The sequence below is a fragment of the Setaria viridis genome, chromosome 2 (genome assembly GCF_005286985.2).
Source record: "Setaria viridis chromosome 2, Setaria_viridis_v4.0, whole genome shotgun sequence".
NCBI classification, from domain to species: Eukaryota; Viridiplantae; Streptophyta; class Magnoliopsida; order Poales; family Poaceae; genus Setaria; species Setaria viridis.
In genome coordinates, this window is record NC_048264.2 from 2,107,309 (window position 1) to 2,128,510 (window position 21,202).

Consider the following 21,202-nt stretch of genomic DNA (forward strand, 5'->3'; position numbering starts at 1 on the left):
AATGAGCTTGAGATTCTGGCAGAAAATAACATTTTTGAGAACTAAAGAATCTGAAGCAAAGTAACTGATAATAATAGATCAAACAAGTTCATTCGCATATTTAACAATTCCACCAAAGCATGGTCCTCAGCAAATCAAATTTCACAACTCAAATTAGGTTCGATTTTACAATGCAGTATATCCAGTTTGGTCCAGTACACCAAAAATTGCCTTTGCCTAATTATTCACCTATTGCAAATCACATTATTACAAATTTTCACAAACCAGAACCAGCTAAATAAGCAAAACATAAGAAAGCTACAAAGAAATCGTAGGACAATACGAAGCAAGGGTTGGCATGATACCAGGAGTGTAGAAGCTCATGTAGGGCAAGATGCTAAGGTGGAGCCAAGACTCACCAAACATCCTCACCCGCCCTGACTTAAGCTCAATCGTGAATAAGCCTGCATTCGTACCCAAGAAGATGACATCTACACCATCCGCAAAGGCAACCACATTTGCTCCATAAGGACTGAGATTGGCCATGGGCATCACTGTCTCCAACTCGATGACCCTGCATAGTATCCATTCTGCATCTCCCTCTGAATTCACCTTCCTTGACCACAGATAAAGGCTAGAATCCTCAACGCGGCCAAGGCCCAGAGAACCATCCACCATCGTCATGACGGCAGCAAAGCCATAGTACCTAGACCGCGGTACCGGTGTCTTTACCATAGATAACCAGTTATTGCCCCAATCATACTTCAAAATTGCATCATCCCGTGAAAATGTGAAGTAGATTTCATCATTCACAAGGGCGCCAGGCCTAGACCGGACGTGGAAACCACGGCTGTTGTCAAGAGACACCGGTGTGCTCCACGTGCACGTCTCCGACGAGTACACGCACGCGCATATGAGATTCGATCTGGTGTCCCTGCCGGCCAAAACCAAGCGGAAGGGGCCGTCGTGGCAGTCGAGGTGGTCGCAGCCATCGGCGGCGCAGAGAACCGCTGCGGAGTAGAGCCAATAATCAATGTCCGGCACGGGCACGCAGCGTCGGTCGCCCGAGACGGGATTCCAGACGAGGAAATTATACGCGCTGATCTCGCCCTGCGACATGAGGACGCGGCCGTGGCGGCAGTCGAAGGCCCGCGCGCCGCGGCCGTCAGACCCCGGATGAGTGAAGGCGGGGACTGATGTGGTGGAAGCGAGACGCGGGACGAGGTCCCCGGCGAACCTGTGGATGAAGCCGAGGAGGGGAGGGGCTCCGTGGTAGGCGCGGTAGCGGCGGAGGAAGGCGGGGTCGCAGAGGATGCGGAGCCACGGTTTGCAGACGAGGGCCGCGCGGAAGAGGTGCTCGGGCTCGTCCGGTGGGAGGAGGAGGAGGATTTCGGCTGTGACGTCGTCGATCAGCTCCGTCGTCGTCGTCGACGGCGGTGCCATGGTGCGCTCGTGGTTGACTGCCGGCGGCGGATGCGTGGGTTTTAGGGTAGGCTTTTGGGCCTTCCGGGGGTTTCTTTGATACATCGTGTCCGTGCGTTGCTACGGGTAATAAAATATTTATATTTTAATAAGTGGGGCATCCAATAAAATAATAATATATGAAAATAAGGATGAATATTTAAAATAATATTTATTACATGAATATAGTTTCTGAATTAAACAAAGCTTGAACCAATAGATATACAACAATCATTATCAATTCTGGTACCCTCAACCTCAAGGCCTCAACGTATTTCATGAGCCTGACAGGAGAAAACTATTCTACGTCTCAAAATAAAGTTTAAAAAAGAATTATCGAGTACAAAGATTTGGGATGCACGGTTCATCTTCAGCCTAAAAATATAGGCCAAAGATTTTTTTTCCACACTCTAAGTACTATTAATGATAAGAAGATTAGTGTTAAATATTTTTGAAGATCAAGAAATAAATACAAACTTGGATTATTACTAATATAAAGGAAAATAATTTGAAATGATTTTGCCGCTTGTGACTTAAATCTGGTTTCTGCCATGGCAACCTTTATATTCAGATAATTGGCAGACCACTCGATTATTACATCATAATGTTGCTTTGCAAGTATTGTTGTTGGCACGAGAACCTAATTTTTTTGCCAGGAAATAGAGCTTTATTATTATTAATAATAATAGGTAAGCTTTGGAAATAGAGAGCTTTTTTTGCGAGGCCGACCGGGGCAAATATGCAATATATCTTTGTCAAAAATAAAATCTTGATAGATGATTATCATATCACAGCATTTGTTAGTAGGTTTTCAGTTCCATGCTAATTCTATGCATCTTCACCAATGTACAAAATAGCAGGTTATTGGATTTAGCGTAGAGCTGTGCTCAACCGCTATAGCTCCGCTATAGCCCACTATAGTGCTGCTATAGCCGCTAATTAGTACAACACTGTTGTGGCGGCAGCTAGCATCAATCGCTATAGCGCCATATAGCCTCGCTATAGCCTGCTATTTCGTACATTGATCTTCATGTGTCTAAACAATGTGATGCACATAAGCTGAGCTAGAACTCTGATATATCCAGTTCCAACTTCCAAGTGTATGCCTGACATATAAAACTGAGATATAAATTTCAGGCAGTGTATGCGCTCGGCACTCTTCCCTGTGGAGCTCCTCAGGCGGCCAAGCCCATTGCTAGCGGCGCCACCACATTGCTCACCGCAGATCGCATAGGCCGCCGCCATTGCCGAGCTAGAACTCCGCCCTGCATGGGGATCTCATCGTCACCATCGGCGACCTCGCTTGGATGAGGGTCACCACCGCAGCTTAGGCAAGAGCTCATCTGGATTGGAAGCAAGGGAGAGAGCTAGGAGAGATAAATGAGTGGTTGCAGCATGGGGCTTTGGTTAGTTTGCATGGATAGGGCCCACGCTCCAGCCGGGACGGTTGGGGGCCTGAGCCAATGCGTGCGGGCAGCTAGCCCCGTACCAGATCTCAAAAATAAAAAAAAAACCTAGTCCCGTACCAGCGGCAGCAAAAAGCGAAGTGGGGAGAAGACGAGAGAGCGACCTCGCTCGAAGCCTCGGCTCGCGCGGCCATGGAGGTCAGGTGCCGGCGTCTGGAGGGGAAGGTGGCCGTGGTGACGGCGTCCACGCAGGGGATCGGCCTCGCCATCGCCGAGCGCCTCGGCCTCGAGGGCGCCGCCGCCGTCGTCTCCTCCCGCAAGCAGGTCCCCAACCGAGCCGATCGAGCACCCTTCTCGTCTGTCGTCTCCCCTATGCTCCTCCAGTGTTTCTGAATTCTGATCGGCGGTTTCTCTTCTCTGTGCGGGTTGCAGAGGAACGTGGACGAGGCGGTGGAGGCGCTCAGGGCGAAGGGGATCGCCGCCGTCGGGGCCGTCTGCCACGTCTCCGACGCGGAGCAGCGCAGGAACCTCATCGACACGGCCGTCAAGGTTAGATGGGTGACGTTTGCATCCTCAGATTCCTCCACTTTTCCTGCTCTTCTCGGCTGGAATCTTGCTGAGCCGGCCTAGAATTGAGCTTTCAGAACCATGCAAGTGTAACACGTACCTGTGGATGTCTTGGAATGGATTGGAATTGCGTGGCCAGTTTGGATTGGAAGCTGAAGATTGCGTGGGGATTTTGGTGGTAAATTGGAAACTGCGTAGGGGATCTGCAGCTGTTGCCGCTGCGGGCCCGCCTCACGCCGTCGACGGCCGGCCTCGCCGCGGGCTGCCAGTCTGCCACTCCTCTCACCTCGCGCGGCCACCCTGCCTTTCAACAAACGCCACGAAAAATGAGATGGGAATGGGACTATCCCGTCCCATCCCATGAACCAAACACATCCGACCAGTCACTGTTGTTTAGCCGACCTCAACTGCCTGCCCCCTTGATTCTCTTTCTAGGCCGAAATTGGGGCATTTGGTACATGGTGTTTCTATCTGCTTGCTTAATCCATTTGTGCACAGTAGCATTGCCAGAGAACAAGGAAACTTGGATTTTATTTACGGTTGGTGGAGCGCGGCATTGACAGATGCAGCTTTAAATTAGATGATAGTGAAATCTGATTGCGCAGAGTGCAATTAACGGCACTAAAGTTAACATTGTTTTCATGAAGTAAAGAACTAAGCACAACCTCAGTAATACCAACACCTACTGGAGTTTCACTGATAGAGGGTAACGCTTTTTTACTTAGTTGATGAGGCAATAACTTTCCAAGGCAATGAACAGTAGTTTAACATGCAACTAAGCAAGAGTCGTACCTAGTATTTTTTTTGTGTGTGCTTCTAAAAGTGTACCTTTTTCATATCTCAAAATCACTTGTTTCATTCAGCAAGTGATGGCATTTCAGGACTTAGATAGTTATCAGGTGACGCTGCGAAGATTCTTGTAGTAGTAATCAACTGATTGTATTGTTGCAAAACTTTGGACACATTGATATTCTAGTCTCGAATGCTGCGGCAAATCCTACTGTAGATGGCATACTTGAAACGAAAGAACCTGTTCTTGATAAACTGTGGGATATTAACGTCAAGGCTTCTATTCTTCTTCTTCAGGTGAGAAAATTCTTCATCCTACTTTAGATTCTCTACAAATAAACGTTAACATTAATCGCTTCATGTATCCATTTCTTTTCAGGATGCTGCTCCCCACCTTCGGAAGGGGTCATCTGTGATTATTATTTCTTCAATTGGTGGTTACAGTCCAAGGCAAGGGTTGGCAATGTATTGTGTTACAAAGACTGCTCTCTTTGGTCTCACAAAGGTATAATGCTCATCTTTTTTTTGGGTCATTTTTCACTTTGTTTTCTGTATTTGATACTTTGTTTGCTGTATTTGATCGATGTCAAAATCATCTTATTATCAATAATATGGATAGAAAGTTCTCATAAATCTTAATACGCATTCATTGATTTCATTATTTTGTAAATTTATAATGTAAAATAGCATCTTTGGCTTTCTGTTAACTGAATAATTCTGGACTAATAAAGTATACATAAGCAAGTTATCTTCCCTTTGGGAGTTTTGTTTCAATGCTCATGCCTGACCCTTTAAGATTGACATAACTAGGAAGCATATTAGGTAGTAACGGCATATGTGTTAGAAATCTGAAAGTTTAATTGTACACCACCCTTTGCGGCAACAAAGTGCATGAGGTGAGAGGGCTTTCATCCTATCTACCCTTTGGTATGGAATCGGGTGGCTCGGCATGAAAACTTCCAGATTTCTATCATATAGGCCATATCTACTTTATATGCTCCCACATAACTAAAGAAAAGTCGTCTAGTGGTCTAAGTGATCCTTTCAGTGTCTTAACAGTTAACACAGTAAGCATCTATCTCTCTCCCCCTCTCTCCCACTATATGAAATTTTGCACATAGACGTGTTTTCTTGGCGTTGTGTACTTATGTTGGGGACTGCATGTTAATCATGTCCTCAGGAATTAAGTTCAGTTTCATGCTAAAACTTGCTTTAAGGAAAAATGAACAAGCTATACAAGAAGTAGAAAACTACATATTGTACATGATTTTTGAAGATAACATGTCACTAATTTGTTCGGATACTTTATTACTATATATAACCTATTGATGTTTACCTTTTTAGGCTCTTGCTGCTGAGATGGGACCCAATACTCGTGTTAACTGTATAGCCCCTGGTTTTGTTCCTACACGGTTTGCTAGTTTCCTCACAACTAACGAGACCCTTGTAAGTAATTTCTTTGTCTTTTCCTGCATATAGTTTGTCTTCATAAATTTTGACGATTGGTTAATGAAAAAAGAAACATTTAACACTGCTATAACATTTCCACATTATCCTGTAAGTTTTGATGTTCTATGCCATAAAAGAATCTCAATTCTTGCACTGTTATACATAATTTTTTAATTTGTGAATCGACCGTATGGCCTCAAGCTTTACTGCACATGCCAATACGCTTGTAGAAATTGATTGAAATTATCACTATGTATTTTTAATGGCTATGTGGACTGCGTTTTTTAGAAGGAAGAAAAAAATATATGCAAACTTTATTTAAAATGCATTAAACCAACTTTTGAATGCTCTAACTTGCCATCTGAAGGCTAGCCTGATCTGATCTTCAAAATTTGCCATTGCATTTTCCTTTTCTGATTTCAGTTGTTACATATTATCTAATCTCTAACCTTTGGATGTGATCTTTACATGCTGTCCCTTTTCTATTGTCTATTTAATTTCCATGTTTCAAAAGTTAGAAATGGCTTGATAAAAAGATGGTTTAGAAGGGGATATTTAAATTAGACGCCATTACCTATGTGCTGCGGTTAAGGGGATTTTTCCACAACACCATACCTAAGTACAAGACCTGAAGATACTTGCTGAGGTTCCTGTCTATTTCATAATTATATTGCCACCAAAAGTCATTCCCATCTATTTATTTCAAGGCCCGATCTAGTTGTTCCTTCCATGCAAACTAATGCACCTAACCCAAATCATTCCGCAGAGGAAAGAGCTTATTGGTAGGACCCCTCTGAAGAGATTGGGTTCTGTTGAAGACATGGCTGCGGCTGCCGCGTTCCTTGCATCTGACGATGCATCGTTCATTACAGCTGAAACCATTGTTGTTGCTGGAGGGATGCAGTCTAGATTGTAACTGGCTGAAATTTATATTGGCATGGCCAATAATCTGTACCAGTACCGCATGCCACTAGGCCAGTGCACTTAGATGGTTTAGCAACTGTACTGTAATTATTCGGTGCGATGCTCCAGGTTATGCTAAGTTTGCTACTGTTCGTTAAGTTGGATTGCAATGTGACCTAGCAAAGACAGAGGGCAGTATACTCTGATGGAGAGTTTGCAGGTGCAAAAGACTAAATTGATTTCAAAAGCACAATCCAGATTGCAGGAAAAAAAAGAAGTATACCGTCTTCAACAGCATTCAGAATTGCACTAATGCACTTGAACATACAAGCATGGTCCTCACAGTCACGATCGCAGGCAACTAGACAGGAAAGGAATAGCCGTATAAGGTTCACAATTCTTAAGTGCGTCTTGCGCATTCATCAACTCAACTAATCAACGCAATAGGCAATACTGAATTATTTTCAAAGCATCAGCCCTGAAATATGCATACAACGTACAGCAAATTTACCAACTTGAAGGATTTGTAGACTGTCCAGGTGCTATCATACTTCAGCTCAGTCTCAATTTGTCTCCGCTCACAATTGTAATTTGCGCTGGAAAATTCTGAAAAGCACCCTGCTTAAAATTTTTGATGCCACAAAAGGACAGAGACAAACAACAGAAAAACCAAGAGGCCATAATGCTAGGTACTACCCCTCCAACTGCCGCCATGATCGTGTCCTCCTCAATATGGTATGTAGCAGGCAAGATGGGGACTCTCGCTGTCTGGGAACCATCACCGGGGACAACAAGGTTTCGCATGGCAGCCGGCTGGGACCATCGTGACTGTCACGGTGGGCCCTTCCTCACGGTCTTCATGAGCAGCACTGGTATGGTGGCTCGTGGGTGGGTGCTCATCGGAGGCGTGGCTTCCTTCACCGAGAGGATAAACCTTCCTTCACCGAGAGGAAACACGGGGCTCTTGTTGGAGAAGTTAAGGAATCCACTTCTAACTCAGCATGTAATGGACACCACAATTCTCAAGTACGATTTGGCAAAACATTGCTTTTTCTGTGATCGGCTCACCATGTACGCATAGCTCACAGCAGGGCTGTCATCCTCAATTCCTCGTGTCAGTAGATAGGTTCGGGCCGTCGAGGGAGGGAGGTTAGGTTCTGGGATTTAGGTGCCTGAGAGCTCAAAGGGTTGCATGCTGCTGGCCGATCGAGGTGGAGAGGACAACATGAATGGAGTTAGTAGCTAGGGCGGAGTTAAACTGAGGCCCAGGTTAGCACAGTGGAGACAGGAGGAGGCATATGCACCACATTGCAAATGTGAGCTCAGGTTGGAAGCGTCAAGTAATTGTTCTAAGTCAAACTATCTTAAGTTTGACCTAATATATAAATAAAGTATCAATATTTGTAAAAAAAATATGTATACTGTGAAAATATACCTTATGATGAATCAAATGATATTTTTTTTGGTATATATACATAAGTATATTTATAGTTCTTTTTATAAATTAACTTGATTGCACATAAAATAGATTAACTTAGGACAACTCTAAAAGAATAATTATTCTAGGACACAGGGTGTAGGAAGTAGTTTCATCCCTAGTAGGAATTAGAAAGGAAGAAGTCGATGAAGGTGGAGTGTTTTTTAAAGCATTGGACAGTTCTAAAACTCAGAGCACATGCTACCTAATAGAACTATGATAGATGGAAAATTTACTGTGCCCCGAGCACCTGCTATACCTAGTACTATGATAGATGGACATTATTGTGCCCATGACTAACATGGAAGGTGGCAGCTGAAATACACGAAAGGCACTAGTGACCAACCTGCTAGAACGTGTGCGAGCCAAATGCATGCGGTCGGGTGCTCCCTAGCTGTCTCAAAACTATTTAAACCAAGATGCTGAAATAATAGACGTACGACGTTTCCGCCGCCTATAAAAGGGTTGATATGGGTGAGGAACTATGCAAAGCAAACCATAAACCATAGATACGTAGAGACTTAGGACCCCAAGCATGGAGAATGCCAAGAAGGCAGCCAGAATGTTGTTGGCCACAATGGTGGTTCTGCAGCTGATGGTCGCAGCTCCGACTGCCATGGCCCGCCCAATGCAGGCCATGGAATTGGAGCAGGATGTCGTGCCGTCCTGGATGGCCATAGTGGAAGAGCTCACCCTTCCGATGCCAAACGGCAAAATCGGGAAATGTGAGTATATTTGCCCTATTATTGCCTCGTGCCCAGATAGTTGCCCATGTGGCCGGGCTCATCCTCGTATGTTTATTTCTACGTGTGTTCCTAAGTCCCTTCATATCTGAAGGCCTTATTCCATGACGCCACTTTTCTGCATCTGCCATATGTGTATCTGAACTATGTTGTGGCCTTGTGGGGGAGACGGAGGAGGGCAGTGTGAGGTGTTCTTCGCGTTTGGTGATTTATAGTAAATAAATGGGATGATGCCTCAATGCCTGTGGATGTGTGAACTGAACTGTCCAGGTCCAGATGTTAACATGCTTTTGGCTCAGTAGTGATTAATTTGTCTTTGCTGGCAATTGCAATTTGCTGCTGGTAAAATCTGAAAAGCCCCATGCATACAACAGTTAAAATTTTGATTTTGGCTCATATATGTAGCTTTTTAAGATGAAACAATATGGGATGCCACAAAAGGACACAGAGGAGAGTCGAACAACATGAAAACCAAGAGGCCATAAAGAAACATGGTAGTGATTTGTCAGTGAAGTTCCAGATCTTCTTATTTGAGCCAATATTAACAAGTCCAATGTGACCAAAAATTAGATGTCGTGCTGTATTCTTCTCTAGTCTATCCTACGTATCATCATTCATTTCCATTCAACTAAATAGTAGCACAATAGCAGCATTTAGTCATGCACAGAAGCTGTAACGTGCAAAAATATATATAATATAAATAGACAAAGTACTAGCAATGTAGGTACCTGGGGATGTAAAAGCTCGTGAAAAGGACGACATCATGGTACCATCTAGCCTGATTTGAGCTCAAAGATGAATGCGCTTAAGTGATCACTAGTGAGTTGAGGAGGACACGGCCATGGCAGCAGTCGAGAGGCTGGCATGGGAACAACGGCTGGAGGAAGGGTGCGTGTTGTGATGGGAACGATTTGGGTGATTTCGCCAGCTTTGGCGGAGAAGAGGCTGCGTAGCGTAGGAAGACGCGCAGGGGAGGTGTTCGGTGAAACTCGCGGTAGTGACGGGGGAAGGCGGGATCGGAGAGGATGCGGCACCCAGGCTTACAGACGAGGGAGGCGGGGTCTTAAGGCGCGGCGGGAGTCGGAGGAGAATCTCGCCGATGGCGTCGTCGATCAGCTCGGGCGGCGGCGCCATGGAATGCGGTCGTGGGTCGGCGGCGCGAGGAGGCCACCAAAGCGATCGTGTGGTGTCTCGCTGCCTGATTCGAACGGGCCCTTTTTTTACAGAAAGGGCCTTTCAGCTAATCTGCACAAAGCCCAATGGGTAATAATCTGAAAGGCCCAATAACAAGAAGCCAAGCCCAGAACAGCTAGTGAAGTAGTGATCAAGCCGCGGCGCCCAATCGAGGAAGAGAATTGGTGTTCTGATCTCAGTCGAGTTTGGTTGGTGTTCTTAGCATCGGTAATTCATGGTTCATCCCATCTTCCATCCTACCAATTGATTAGGGATGGCTTTGCCATCAGGAAACCATGCTGCTTGAATTTGCACTATGCATCTCTGGTTGTTGCCTTTTCCTTGCAAAGAACGCGGTGGATGAAGGAGATGATTTGCAGGTTGCCACCTCAGTTGAGTTCCTTTTCCTTGCTGCATTGGTTGTTACTAATTTGTTATGCCATCACATTGATTTAGCAATGGCTCTGTCTCCGCATCCTCTGCGACCCCGCCTTCCTCCGCCGTGGTGTTCTGCGCCGCCCCCGGCTGCGACCATCTCGACTGCCACGGCGGCCGCTTCCGAGTGGCCTTGGTGGGCACCGACGAGGATGTCACATTGGCGAGCGTGTACTCATCGGAGACGGCCTCCCTTGACACGGGTAGTCGTCTCTTTGTCAGTGATATGCGCGTCTCCCTCGTCGGAGATGAAATCTACTTCATTCTTGGGAATTGTGACGCGATTGGGGAGTATGGCTGGGCCAGGAACTGCTTATCTGTGGCTAATCCGTCACCACCGGTAGAGTACGGCCACTGTGCCCTCATGGAGATGGAGGACGGCTCACTGGGGCTCTCCGGCATTGAGGATTCAAGCCTTTATCTATGGTCGAGGAAGGTGAATTCAAAGGGAGCTGCCGAATGGGTACAATGCAGGGTCATCGATCTGAAGACAGTGGTGCCCGTGGCCGATCCTGCTGCCAGAGCATTTGTGATTGGTTTTGCAGAGGGGGTGGGTGTCATCTTCGTGAGCACAGATGTTGGTGTATTCACATTCGAGCTCAAGTCTGGACGTGTGAGGAAGGTAGACGATCCTGGGTTCTACTATAGCGCCTTACCTTACTTGAGCTTCTACACCCCCGGTACTGTACTACCACTTGCTTATATATCTGTTATCCTGCATCATGCAACTTCAATATGTTCGCTTAGTTATTTATTTCTGGTTTGTGAACAGTCAGTCACACTGTAATTAATAATTGTTATGTTCGCATATAGAGATTGCCAGAGACCATTTGTGCGTGCTAGAGCAAACTTGATACATGTCCTTGGAAAACTTACCTTAATTTGTGCTCTGAGGTTTGACTTGTTGAGGACCATACATTGGTAGAATTGTTAAATATGCATACATACTTATTCATATAGTGTATTTCCTGTTACTTTGTTTCATAGTATTGTTTTCTGGCATAGCTGAAGCTCATAAAGCGTAAACACTGAGTTGGTCAGTTGGTTATTAAATTGTGCATGGTATCTTTTCAGATCACAGTGGGTTGTCATCATTAACAAGGATTCACTAATCATTGAGATGCCGCGCAGCAGTAAGACCTTGCAAATTGGACAAATCCACCATTTTGAGTCTGCTGCTGGTGGTTTCTTTGAGAGCTACTTCTATCAATAACTCGTTTATTTTCAGTATGAATGGTTGAAGGCATTGTGATCCATTGTGGTTGTTTTGTTGAATTTGTCCTGTCATATTGTTGAAAAAATTCATTTCAGTTTAATATGTCGGGCATATTGCAGTAATGCAGTTGCTGTTTGGTTAATGCTTGGTGCAGCTACATATGTGGAGTCTATGTTGTTTCCTTCAAATGTGGTTTCATGTTTTCAGGATGTTTGGTAGCAGGTAGCAGTTTCAGATCATTGGGAGTTGGGTAATACAATCGGAAATATACAGATAGATATGGCGTGGTTAACGCTTGAATCAGTTTCATGGAGATAAAATTATGCTGGAGTCTATCATTTTACTTTTCTGAAAATTAATACGACATTCAGTTTGAAAATTAATACGACATTCAGTTTCAGACTTTCTGGGAATACAATCGGATATACATGAAGTTTCGATTCATTGTTTAGTTTCAGGACAATGCCTTCCTCATTGTGAGTAGATGAAGAACATCTTGAACTCAGGTATTTTACTAAAAACTTGGGGGCAAAATGATGCCTGTTGTGCTGTCATATGAAGAAGCTCTTGCTTCTGCAAGTGCTAAGCTAAAAGGTTATATGAAAGTGGTTGATCTGGAAATCATCATCTTCTTTTCTTTTGCCATTGTCATAAATTTGGCGAAGGTGGAAGAAGGGCTAACTGGAATTTCTGTTCACGAGGACCCAGACCAGGCTTTTGTTTCTCATTTTTTAAAGAAAAATGACACTACATTATTTTGTATTATGTTTAGAAAATGTGATAGGGTTATACTAGGTGCCAACATGACCATTATGGGCCGGGACAAGTTTGGTGAGGACTTCATAATACTTATTTGCTTTGTTTTCAATAGATGACATTGGAACATCACAAGTGGCTGTCTCTGTTTTTCTTGGTTGATTACAACTAATTAGTCAGGAATGGCTTTGTTTATCAGCTATCCTGGATATTTTTTAAAAATTTCCAGGAGCCTGAAAATTCACTAGTTGGGTCTGTATGAATGCAATTGTGCTCTGTTCTTTGCACAAAAATCAATATGACGTTCTGTGTTGGTTTCATGTCTTCATGATTCTCATGTAGAAGTATCCAATTTTTGACAAATTGAAGTATGGTGGTTATAAGCGCCAGATTAAGGTGGACACTGCTGCCTTTTCGATTAAATGTTCATTTGATGCATGGGAAGCCAATATTGAATTGATAGATTGGGTATGTTATTTTTCTGCTGATAAATGAACCCGTGTGATTTAGTTTTTAGTATGTCTTTTATTCAGGCCCGGGACATCGAATTTTCGTCTTTATTGAGGCACATACTTGGAACTGAAAGTATTGGAGTTCTACCTCAGCTTCTGTACAGTACGTTGATACTGAAATAAGTGAAGAAATACCCTGTATTAACATGGAACTGAAAACTTCCAGGCAAGAGCTAGTTCAATGCCCGTGCATTACTGAACCATGTTGCGTGTGCCTTTCTCACGGTCAGGATTGGGTCTTCGTTGGCATTTTTGCTCCTGCCCAACTGATGATATGAAGTGCTTTATTTTCTGTTGGGCACTTCTACCTTTATGTTGAGGGTATTTGGCACGTTAAGAAAGAAATACAGGTGGTGTTTGTGATCTCAAACCTTGGAACTATGCTGACAGTTCTAATTTTCTGTGGTAATCAGCAATAGCGAGACAGCGAAACGGTGAACCCCGGTCATATCGTGTTGTAGAATGATTTGGGGGTAAATCACCTCAGGGAGTCTTTTCCTCTCCTGGTGCCTTTTCTTATGTCACCACACATTTACATTTTAGCCCTACTTATATATCTATATTACACACACATCAACACTCCCCCTTAAGATGGGCAGTATATATCTATCATGCCCATCTTGTCACATGAAGACACACTCTTTAACACTCAACCCTTTTGTTAGACAGTTAGCAATTTGTCCCTCAGAAGTTACAAACCCTAGACTTAAAGTTCCATTATCAATCCTTTCTCTAATAAAGAAGCGGTCGATCTCCACATGCTTGGTTCGATCATGTTGAACTAGGTTGTTGGCAATGTTAATAGCTGATTTGTTATCACACCAAAGCTTCATAGGACTGTCCTCCTGGAGTTTTAACTTAGTTAGAAGATTTTTTACCCACAATAGTTCAGTCAGACTCTGTGACATAGCCCTATACTCAGCTTCTGCAGTAGAGCGTGATACCACAGGTTGTTTCTTGCTTCTCCAAGTCACCAAGTTACCACCAACAAACACACAATAGCCTAAAGTTGATCTTCTGTCATCAGGACAACTCGCCCAATCTGCATCACAATAACCTTCCACATTAAGATGTCCATTTTTCTTGAACAGCTAACCTTTGCTTGGATTCTTCTTTAAATATCATAAGATTCTATAGACTGCATCCATGTGATCACTCCTTGGGTCATGCATGTATCTGCTCACTACACTCACAGCATATGTTATATCGGGTCTTGTATGACATAGATTGATGAGGCGCCCCACAAGTCTTTGATATCTCTCCTTATCTATAGGATGTCCAGATTCAATACCCAATTTGTGATTTTGCTCTATTGGTGTATTGATTGAATGGCACCCAAGCATACTTGTCTCATCCAGTAGATCCAGAACATACTTTTGCTGTGAGAGCATGATCCCTCTAGAAGATCTCACTACTTCAATCCCTAGAAAGTATCGAAGCTGTCCCAAATCTTTAATTTCAAATTCCCTTCTCAAATTCTCCTTCAATCGTACCACCTCCAAAGTGTCATCTCCAGTGATAATAATATCATCAACATAGACAGCTAGGATAGTTATGTGGTTTTTGGAACATAGATAGAACAGAGTATGATCTCCATTACATTGCTTATATCCCATAGCAAGCATTGCACGTTTAAACCTGTCAAACCACGCTCTTGGCGATTGTTTTAGTCCATATAAAGATTTCTTCAATGTTAGAACCTTACCTTCTGTTTCAGTAGTAGTGAATCAAGGTGGGATCTCCATATAAACCTCCTCTTTAAGATCACCATGAAGGAATGCATTTTTAACATCTAATTGATATAATGGCCAATCAAAGTTAGCAGCATAGGAAATCAAGATCCTCACGGTACTCATCTTTGCAACCGGTGCAAACGTCTCATCATAGTCAATCCCATATGTCTGGCTATACCCTTTTGCTACCAGCCTTGCCTTATATCTCTCCACTTTTCCTTCAGGGTTTTGTTTCACAGTATATACCCATTTACAATCAACCACCTTCTTCCCAGGAGGAGAAGATACGAGATCCCATGTGTCATTCTTCTCAAGTGCTGCCAACTCCTCAAGCATTGCCTCTTTCCATCTTGGATCTTGCTTTGCTTCTTTCCAATTTTTTGGAATTTGCACCGATTGCAAGGTTGTCACAAATGCCCGGTACTTAGATGGTAAGACCCCATATGACACATAATTACTTACCTCATTGCTATGCTCACCTTCACAATTATCCTCAAAGCCATATCTCACTGGAGGTTTACCTGCAGTGCTCCTCGTTTCTCTTCTTAGAGCAATAGGTAAGTCATTCAAGTGATCCATTTTTTCTCCCCCTGACTCAGATAACTGGTCATTCTCACTATCATCCGAGTGAGCTTGGTCACTTTCAACTTCATCAACAATAGTGATGGGTTGTATGGGATTTTCTCTCCTTCTTCTCGTATATACTTGAAGATTCCTCTCTGTAGGAGATTTTTGTACTCTTCCTTCCTGCATAGTGTCGTTCACTTTAACTGAATTTGGGATCAAACCAACCACAACTCTCTTCTCATTTACTTGTGTCTCAACTCTAGACTCCATTTGCTCACTATCTTCTGATCTACTTGGAGGGTCTAAATCAATGAATAGAGAACTTAAATCAGTCTTCTCACAATAGAAATGAATTGATTCCCTAAAGGTCACATCCATACTTACGAACATACGATGCTCAGATGGGCTCCAACACTTATACCCTTTTTGTCCAGATGAGTACCCCACAAAAATACATTTGATAGCTTGAGAATCCAGCTTTTGAAACCCCGGTCTATGATCTCTAACAAAACATGTGCATCCAAAAACTTTGAGTGGAACCAAGAACTCATTTTTTTCAAATAACATCTCACAAGGAGATTTCATGTCAAGTATCCTTGATAGCATACGGTTTATCAAGTGAATAGCAGTCAAGACTGCCTCACTCCAAAGGAACTTAGGCACATTCATTGTATGCATAAGCGAACGAGTTACCTCCAGAAGATGCCTATTCTTCCTTTCAGCCACTCCATTTTGTGGTGGGGTATCGGGGCATGAAATCTGGTGCAGAATTCCTTCTCCTGAAAGGAAACTCTGAAATTCCTTGTTCACATATTTAGTTCCATTATCACTTCGGATAATTTGAATAGAAGTACCAAACTGACTTTTCACATAAGCATAGAAAGCCTTAAAACATTTAAGTACCTCACTTTTATGCTTCATTAAATATACCCATGTCATACGAGAATAACAGTCAATAAAGGTAACAAAATATTTTGCCCCGCTTATGGCGGTGACTGGAGAAGTCCACACATCTGAATGGATTAATATAAAAGATGATAAACTTCTTAAACCCCTGCTCACATATGAGCTTCTAGTGTGCTTCCCATAGTCACAAGCATCACACATTAAATTACTCTTATTCACCTTTGACATTTCATGAGGGAACATTTTGCTCATGATATCAAAAGATATATGTCCCAAATGACAATGCAACAACATCACCTTAGCTTCGCCTTCACTAGAGCAAAATAGACTTCTTCTCTTGTCTTGCTTCTATCAAGATACCAGAGTCCATCATGCCAAGTTCCAATTCCAAGATTTCTTCCAGTCCTCCTTTCCTGAATTAAACAATTTTCACGATCAAGAAGCACCCGACAGTCCATTTGATCAATTAACGAGCTTATTGAAATAAGGTTCACGGGAAAGGATGGAACATGTAATATTGATGATAAGGTAATAGATGGTGTGCATCGCACTGTCCCAACACCTCTAATAGGATGAGAGGTTCCATCCGCAATTTTTATTGTCCCCTTATAAGAATGTGAGTACGGTATATAAGATGTAAATTCATTTACTTTACCCGTGACATGCCTTGATGCACCTGAATCTAATATCCAATTGGATATATGATTTTGGTTGAATGTACATAAGTTTGAGTGAACCACATCAACAATAGTGCCGCTCGAGGATGTTGTTTCTTGATTGTTCAATTGAGAACCCTTTCTGATTTCCTTCCACTTTTTGAACTCATCTAGCTCATTTGGTGAAATTGCAACCGATTTTGCAGCACACACATCTGATGCTGCATGATTAGCTCTAAAGCTTACTCTTCCACCATGACTAGCACCTCCTCGGCTAGTACCACCTCTTAGCATATCTCTGCCTCGACCCCTACCACGATTCGGTTTGAATGGTTGATGACAATCACGAATCAAATGCCCCTTTTCACCATAATTATAACAAATTCTGGTCTCTTGGGACCCTGCTACCACATAAGCTTGACTTGGTGAATTTAAGGTGTCACCGTTTATCACCTTGAGTCTTGTCTCCTCCTGTGCCATAGCAACAATAGCTTCTTCAAGACTAGGGAGATTAGCTTGATGGAATAATGCAGCACGTCTTCCTTCAAATTCTGGATTTAGGCCCCTCAAAAACTAAAGGACTCTTTTCTTCTCTACCCACTTCTTCACCCAAGCCACACATTCAGGGTGAGGTAATTCAATAGGATCATAATGATCTAAGTCAGCCCACAGTCGCTTCAATTCTGCAACGTAATCCATCAAAGTCTGCTCCTCCTGTTTCAGGTAATGTATTTTATCATTTGTATCTGCTAACAGCATCACATTCCCAACACCTGAGTACATGCTTGCAAGGGCCTTCCATATCTCCGAGGCAGAAGCAATAGTGTCAATAGAACCAGCAATTGTTGAGGTCATAGAATTGAATAACCAAGTAACCACTAAAGCATTAGTGGCATTCCAATTCACTCACTGCTCAACTTATCTCTAGGTTCAGTCATCTCCCCATTAATGAAGCCCTCAAGCTTCTTTGATTGCAACAGTAACAATGCTCTTCTGGAGCAAGCCAAATAATTTTTCATGCCTTCCAACTTGATATCAACAGGCATCAACTCCAATTTTTGAACTGTATCAATCTCTTTACTTGAGGATAGGACATCATCCTTCTTTGCAGTAAGTAGTTCCACCAATTTCCCAAGAACTTGTTCAATTCCTTGATTCTCCATAATTTAGTGGCTCCAGATGCAATACAGTCAAGAGCTTACCCTCCTTTTGCTTCCTCTGCTTTCCCCTTCTCCTCGCGCACCAACCACTCTTCCTCCTGTCTAGAGCGGCAATACGCCAGGAGAACCGCTGAGGGCGCCGCCGCAACCCAAATCTCTCTCCTCCAAGCGGCCGTGCCTCCCTTGCCAGACGCCGGGTCGCTCCTCCTGTCCACCCTCCTCGGCCTTCTCTACCTCGCGCCACCGCACGTCCTGCCCCTCCACCTCGGACGACTCGTGCGTGCGCGCTGCCTCCTCCTTGGCCTTCTCCGCCGTGCAGCCACTCCCTGCTAGGCTGCTACTGCTGCTCCTCCACCGGGCCCCCTACTACTGCAGCTCCTCCGCCGCCCGTGGGGTCCCCAGCCAGTGCCACAACCGCCCGGAGCTCCAGCACGCCGCAAGAACGCCCGCCGTCACTGGATCCACTCCCACTCGATGCAGCGCCACCCTCTCCTCCAGCTCCTGCTCGTCGGCCGACGTCACGCCGACGAGGCCACCACCATCGCCACCAACCCTAGCCTTGATACCATGTAGAATGATTTGGGGGCAAATCACCTCAGGGAGTCTTTTCCTCTCCTGGTGCCTTCTCTTATGTCACCACATATTTACATTTTAACCCTACTTATATATCTATATTACACACACATCAACACGTGTCGATTTTGACAGTTCCAATCTTTTTGTTGAGCACTTGGCTGTCATGGATTCTGAACTTAGGTGAAGTAGATCGTGAACTAAGCCACTCCTAGAGTTGCTGTCAGCCAAAGGAAGTAAGGAACACAGAGGCAGCCATCGCTAAAACAACGTGATGGCAAAGCAACCAATGCAACAAACAGCAAGGCGACAACCGATGCTAGGAACGATAGCATCACTTGACTGAAAGTGGCAACATGGAAACCAGCTCCTTCATCCACCGCTTTAGCTTCCTGATGTGCTGATGGCAAAGCCATTCTTGATCGATTGGTAGAGTCGTGTGTCCAAGTGCAGCTAACTACTTGAATGGCGGAAGATGAGATGAACCACTGATGCTAAACAACGTCAACCAAACTCGACTAAGATCAGGAGGCAGCACGGCCATTGGACCTTCTCGTGCGACTGCTTGTTGATTTCTCGACGCCGTCAATGGCTGCAAAACTTGTCCTCGTTGGCATCTCCTGGAGCGCGTCGGTGTACTAGAACAGGAGCAGAGCCTTCAACACCCGCGGCTCCACGCCGTCCACGTGCACCGCGGCGGTGCCTTCGTTCTGATGCATCGCTGCCGCCGCGCCTAAGAGCTCCGCGCTGATGCGCGACGAACCTCTTACCGCCGACCTCGAACACCACCTTCTTCTTCTTCTTCTTCTTCCTCCGGGCGAAGAGCAGCGCCCGCGTCTCCGCCACGACGCTGAACCGGAACTGCGCTGTCACGGCCTGGCGAGAGACGTAAGCCCGCAGTCTCGGTGCGATCGCCGTTGGAGTAGTACTAGATGCGCGCGCCAGCGGCGGCCGCCGACGGCGAAGGGCGGGACGACCTGAGGAGCTCGGCCCAGGGCGCGGCGACGGAGATCGTGGAGGCGTCGACATGGAGATCGTGGCTCCGTAGTTCCTTGTCGGCGGCGATCGCCCATGCAAAAGCACGAACACCCAATAGAGTCCCCAAGTCTCGACCTCCCACAGCCAGCCGCGACGGCATGTCCATGGCGTCGCAGTCGGAGCTGGTCGACGACGCCATCGCCGAGATCCTCCTCCGCCTCCCGCCAGCCGACCCCGCCTACCTCATCCGCGCATCACTCGTCTGGCCTAAGCCTTGGCGTCGCGTCCTCTCGGACCCCGCCTTCCCCCGCCGCTATCGCGCGTTCCACCGAACGCCTCCCCTGCTCGGCTTCCTACGCAGCTTCCACGCCAGCAAGGCCGGCGGCAGCGACCTATTCGTTCCCATCGCAACACCAACACGCATCCCCATCCCCTTCCTCCAGCCACCGTTCAGATGCCAGCCTCTCGACTGCCACCACGGCCGCGTCCTTCTCGACACGGTGTGGGGCACGGAGGGGAATCTCACCGTCTGGGACCCCATCACCGGCGACCACACGGAGCTGCCGGAACCTGACGGCTGGTTGTACTCTACTCCCGCTCCGGCGCGGTTCTCTGCGCGGCGGCCGGCTGCGACCTCCGTGACTGCCACGGCGGCCCCTTCCTCGTGGTCTTCGTAGCCTTCGTGGGCAGCACCGACACGGTGGCCCGTGCGTGGATCTACTCATCCAAGATGGCCACGTGGAGCCCGCCGGCCGCCGTGTAGTTTGGTGAACATTCCTTCATGGAGAGGAAGCGCGGCGCCATTATTGGGGACGGATTCTACTTCTTGCTCAACATGGGCACCGCGATTCTCAAGTTCGATTTGGGAAAGCATTGTCTATCTGTGATCGGCTCACCACTCGTGTACAGCAAATCCATTGTCCTCATGCCAATGGAGGATGGTTCGCTGGGGCTCGCCGGCCTTGAGGATTTAGCCCTCCACTTGTGGTCGATGAAGGTGAATCCAAAGGGAGTTGCGACATGGGTACAATGTAGAATCATTGTGCTTGAGCAACTATTCCCTACCTACAACACCAACTACGGAGCTAATGTTATTAGTTTCGCCGAGGGCGCATGTGTTCTCTTGCTACACGCGGATGTTAGGGCCTTCATGTTTGATCTCAAATCAGGGCGGTTGACCAAGTTAAGCAAGCTTGGGCATTACTATGATGCCTTCCGCTTCACGAGCTTTTACATTCCATGTCCGTACATTGGCGGCACTTTGTTTATTTATATATAGTTGTGCACTTTACATCTTATTATATGTTGTTGTTATGCTACGTAAATATTTAGTTGAATGAAAGTATATAATTAGTCTCAGGTTGTTGATCCAAAATTGTTGAACCTTTGGGATTTTATTGACCCTTTGCTACTCCCTCCATCCTGAATTATGACTTGGTTTTTATAGGCACATAGCTTTTGCTATACACTTATTAGATATACACTATATTTAGATACATAATATAAATTATGTATTTAGAAAAGTCAAAACGGTTTATAGTTTGGAACGAGAGGAGTATCTTATTTCTTTATGGCCCCTTTGGTGCTTACAATATTGTTCAACTCTCCTTTGTGTCCTTTTGTGACATTCCATATTGTTTCATCTTAAAAAGCTACATAGGTAAGCTGTAAATCAAATTCTTAACTTGTATGCATGGTGTTTTTCAGATTTTACCAGCAGCAAATTGCAGTTTCTAGCGGAGACAAATTAATCACCATTGAGG

General features: G+C 45.0%; 4 protein-coding genes across 4 annotated transcripts; 3 read left to right on the plus strand and 1 right to left on the minus strand.

Annotated features, from left to right (window-relative positions):
* Positions 1–287: 287 nt before the first annotated feature.
* LOC117843038 (F-box protein At5g03970) lies at positions 288–1,445 on the minus strand. Its single transcript, XM_034723599.2, has one exon. It carries the CDS (start codon positions 1,420–1,422, stop codon positions 298–300), a length of 1,125 nt encoding a protein of 374 aa, XP_034579490.2. The 5' UTR covers positions 1,423–1,445; the 3' UTR covers positions 288–297.
* Positions 1,446–2,811: 1,366 nt separating this feature from the next.
* LOC117846284 (tropinone reductase-like 3) lies at positions 2,812–6,610 on the plus strand. The gene is made up of 6 exons (XM_072291751.1): positions 2,812–3,170; positions 3,279–3,390; positions 4,360–4,499; positions 4,582–4,707; positions 5,547–5,648; positions 6,418–6,610. Exons 1-6 carry the CDS (start codon positions 3,039–3,041, stop codon positions 6,565–6,567), a joined length of 762 nt encoding a protein of 253 aa, XP_072147852.1. The 5' UTR covers positions 2,812–3,038; the 3' UTR covers positions 6,568–6,610.
* Positions 6,611–9,615: 3,005 nt separating this feature from the next.
* LOC117843040 (uncharacterized) lies at positions 9,616–11,595 on the plus strand. The gene is made up of 4 exons (XM_034723601.1): positions 9,616–9,662; positions 10,404–11,067; positions 11,155–11,165; positions 11,457–11,595. Exons 1-4 carry the CDS (start codon positions 9,616–9,618, stop codon positions 11,593–11,595), a joined length of 861 nt encoding a protein of 286 aa, XP_034579492.1.
* An 8,008-nt stretch (positions 11,596–19,603) lies between these two features.
* LOC140221778 (uncharacterized) lies at positions 19,604–20,340 on the plus strand. The gene is made up of 2 exons (XM_072291739.1): positions 19,604–19,939; positions 20,026–20,340. The coding sequence occupies exons 1-2, from the start codon at positions 19,604–19,606 to the stop codon at positions 20,200–20,202; spliced, it is 513 nt and encodes a 170-aa protein (XP_072147840.1). The 3' UTR covers positions 20,203–20,340.
* The last annotated feature ends 862 nt before the right edge of the window (positions 20,341–21,202 follow it).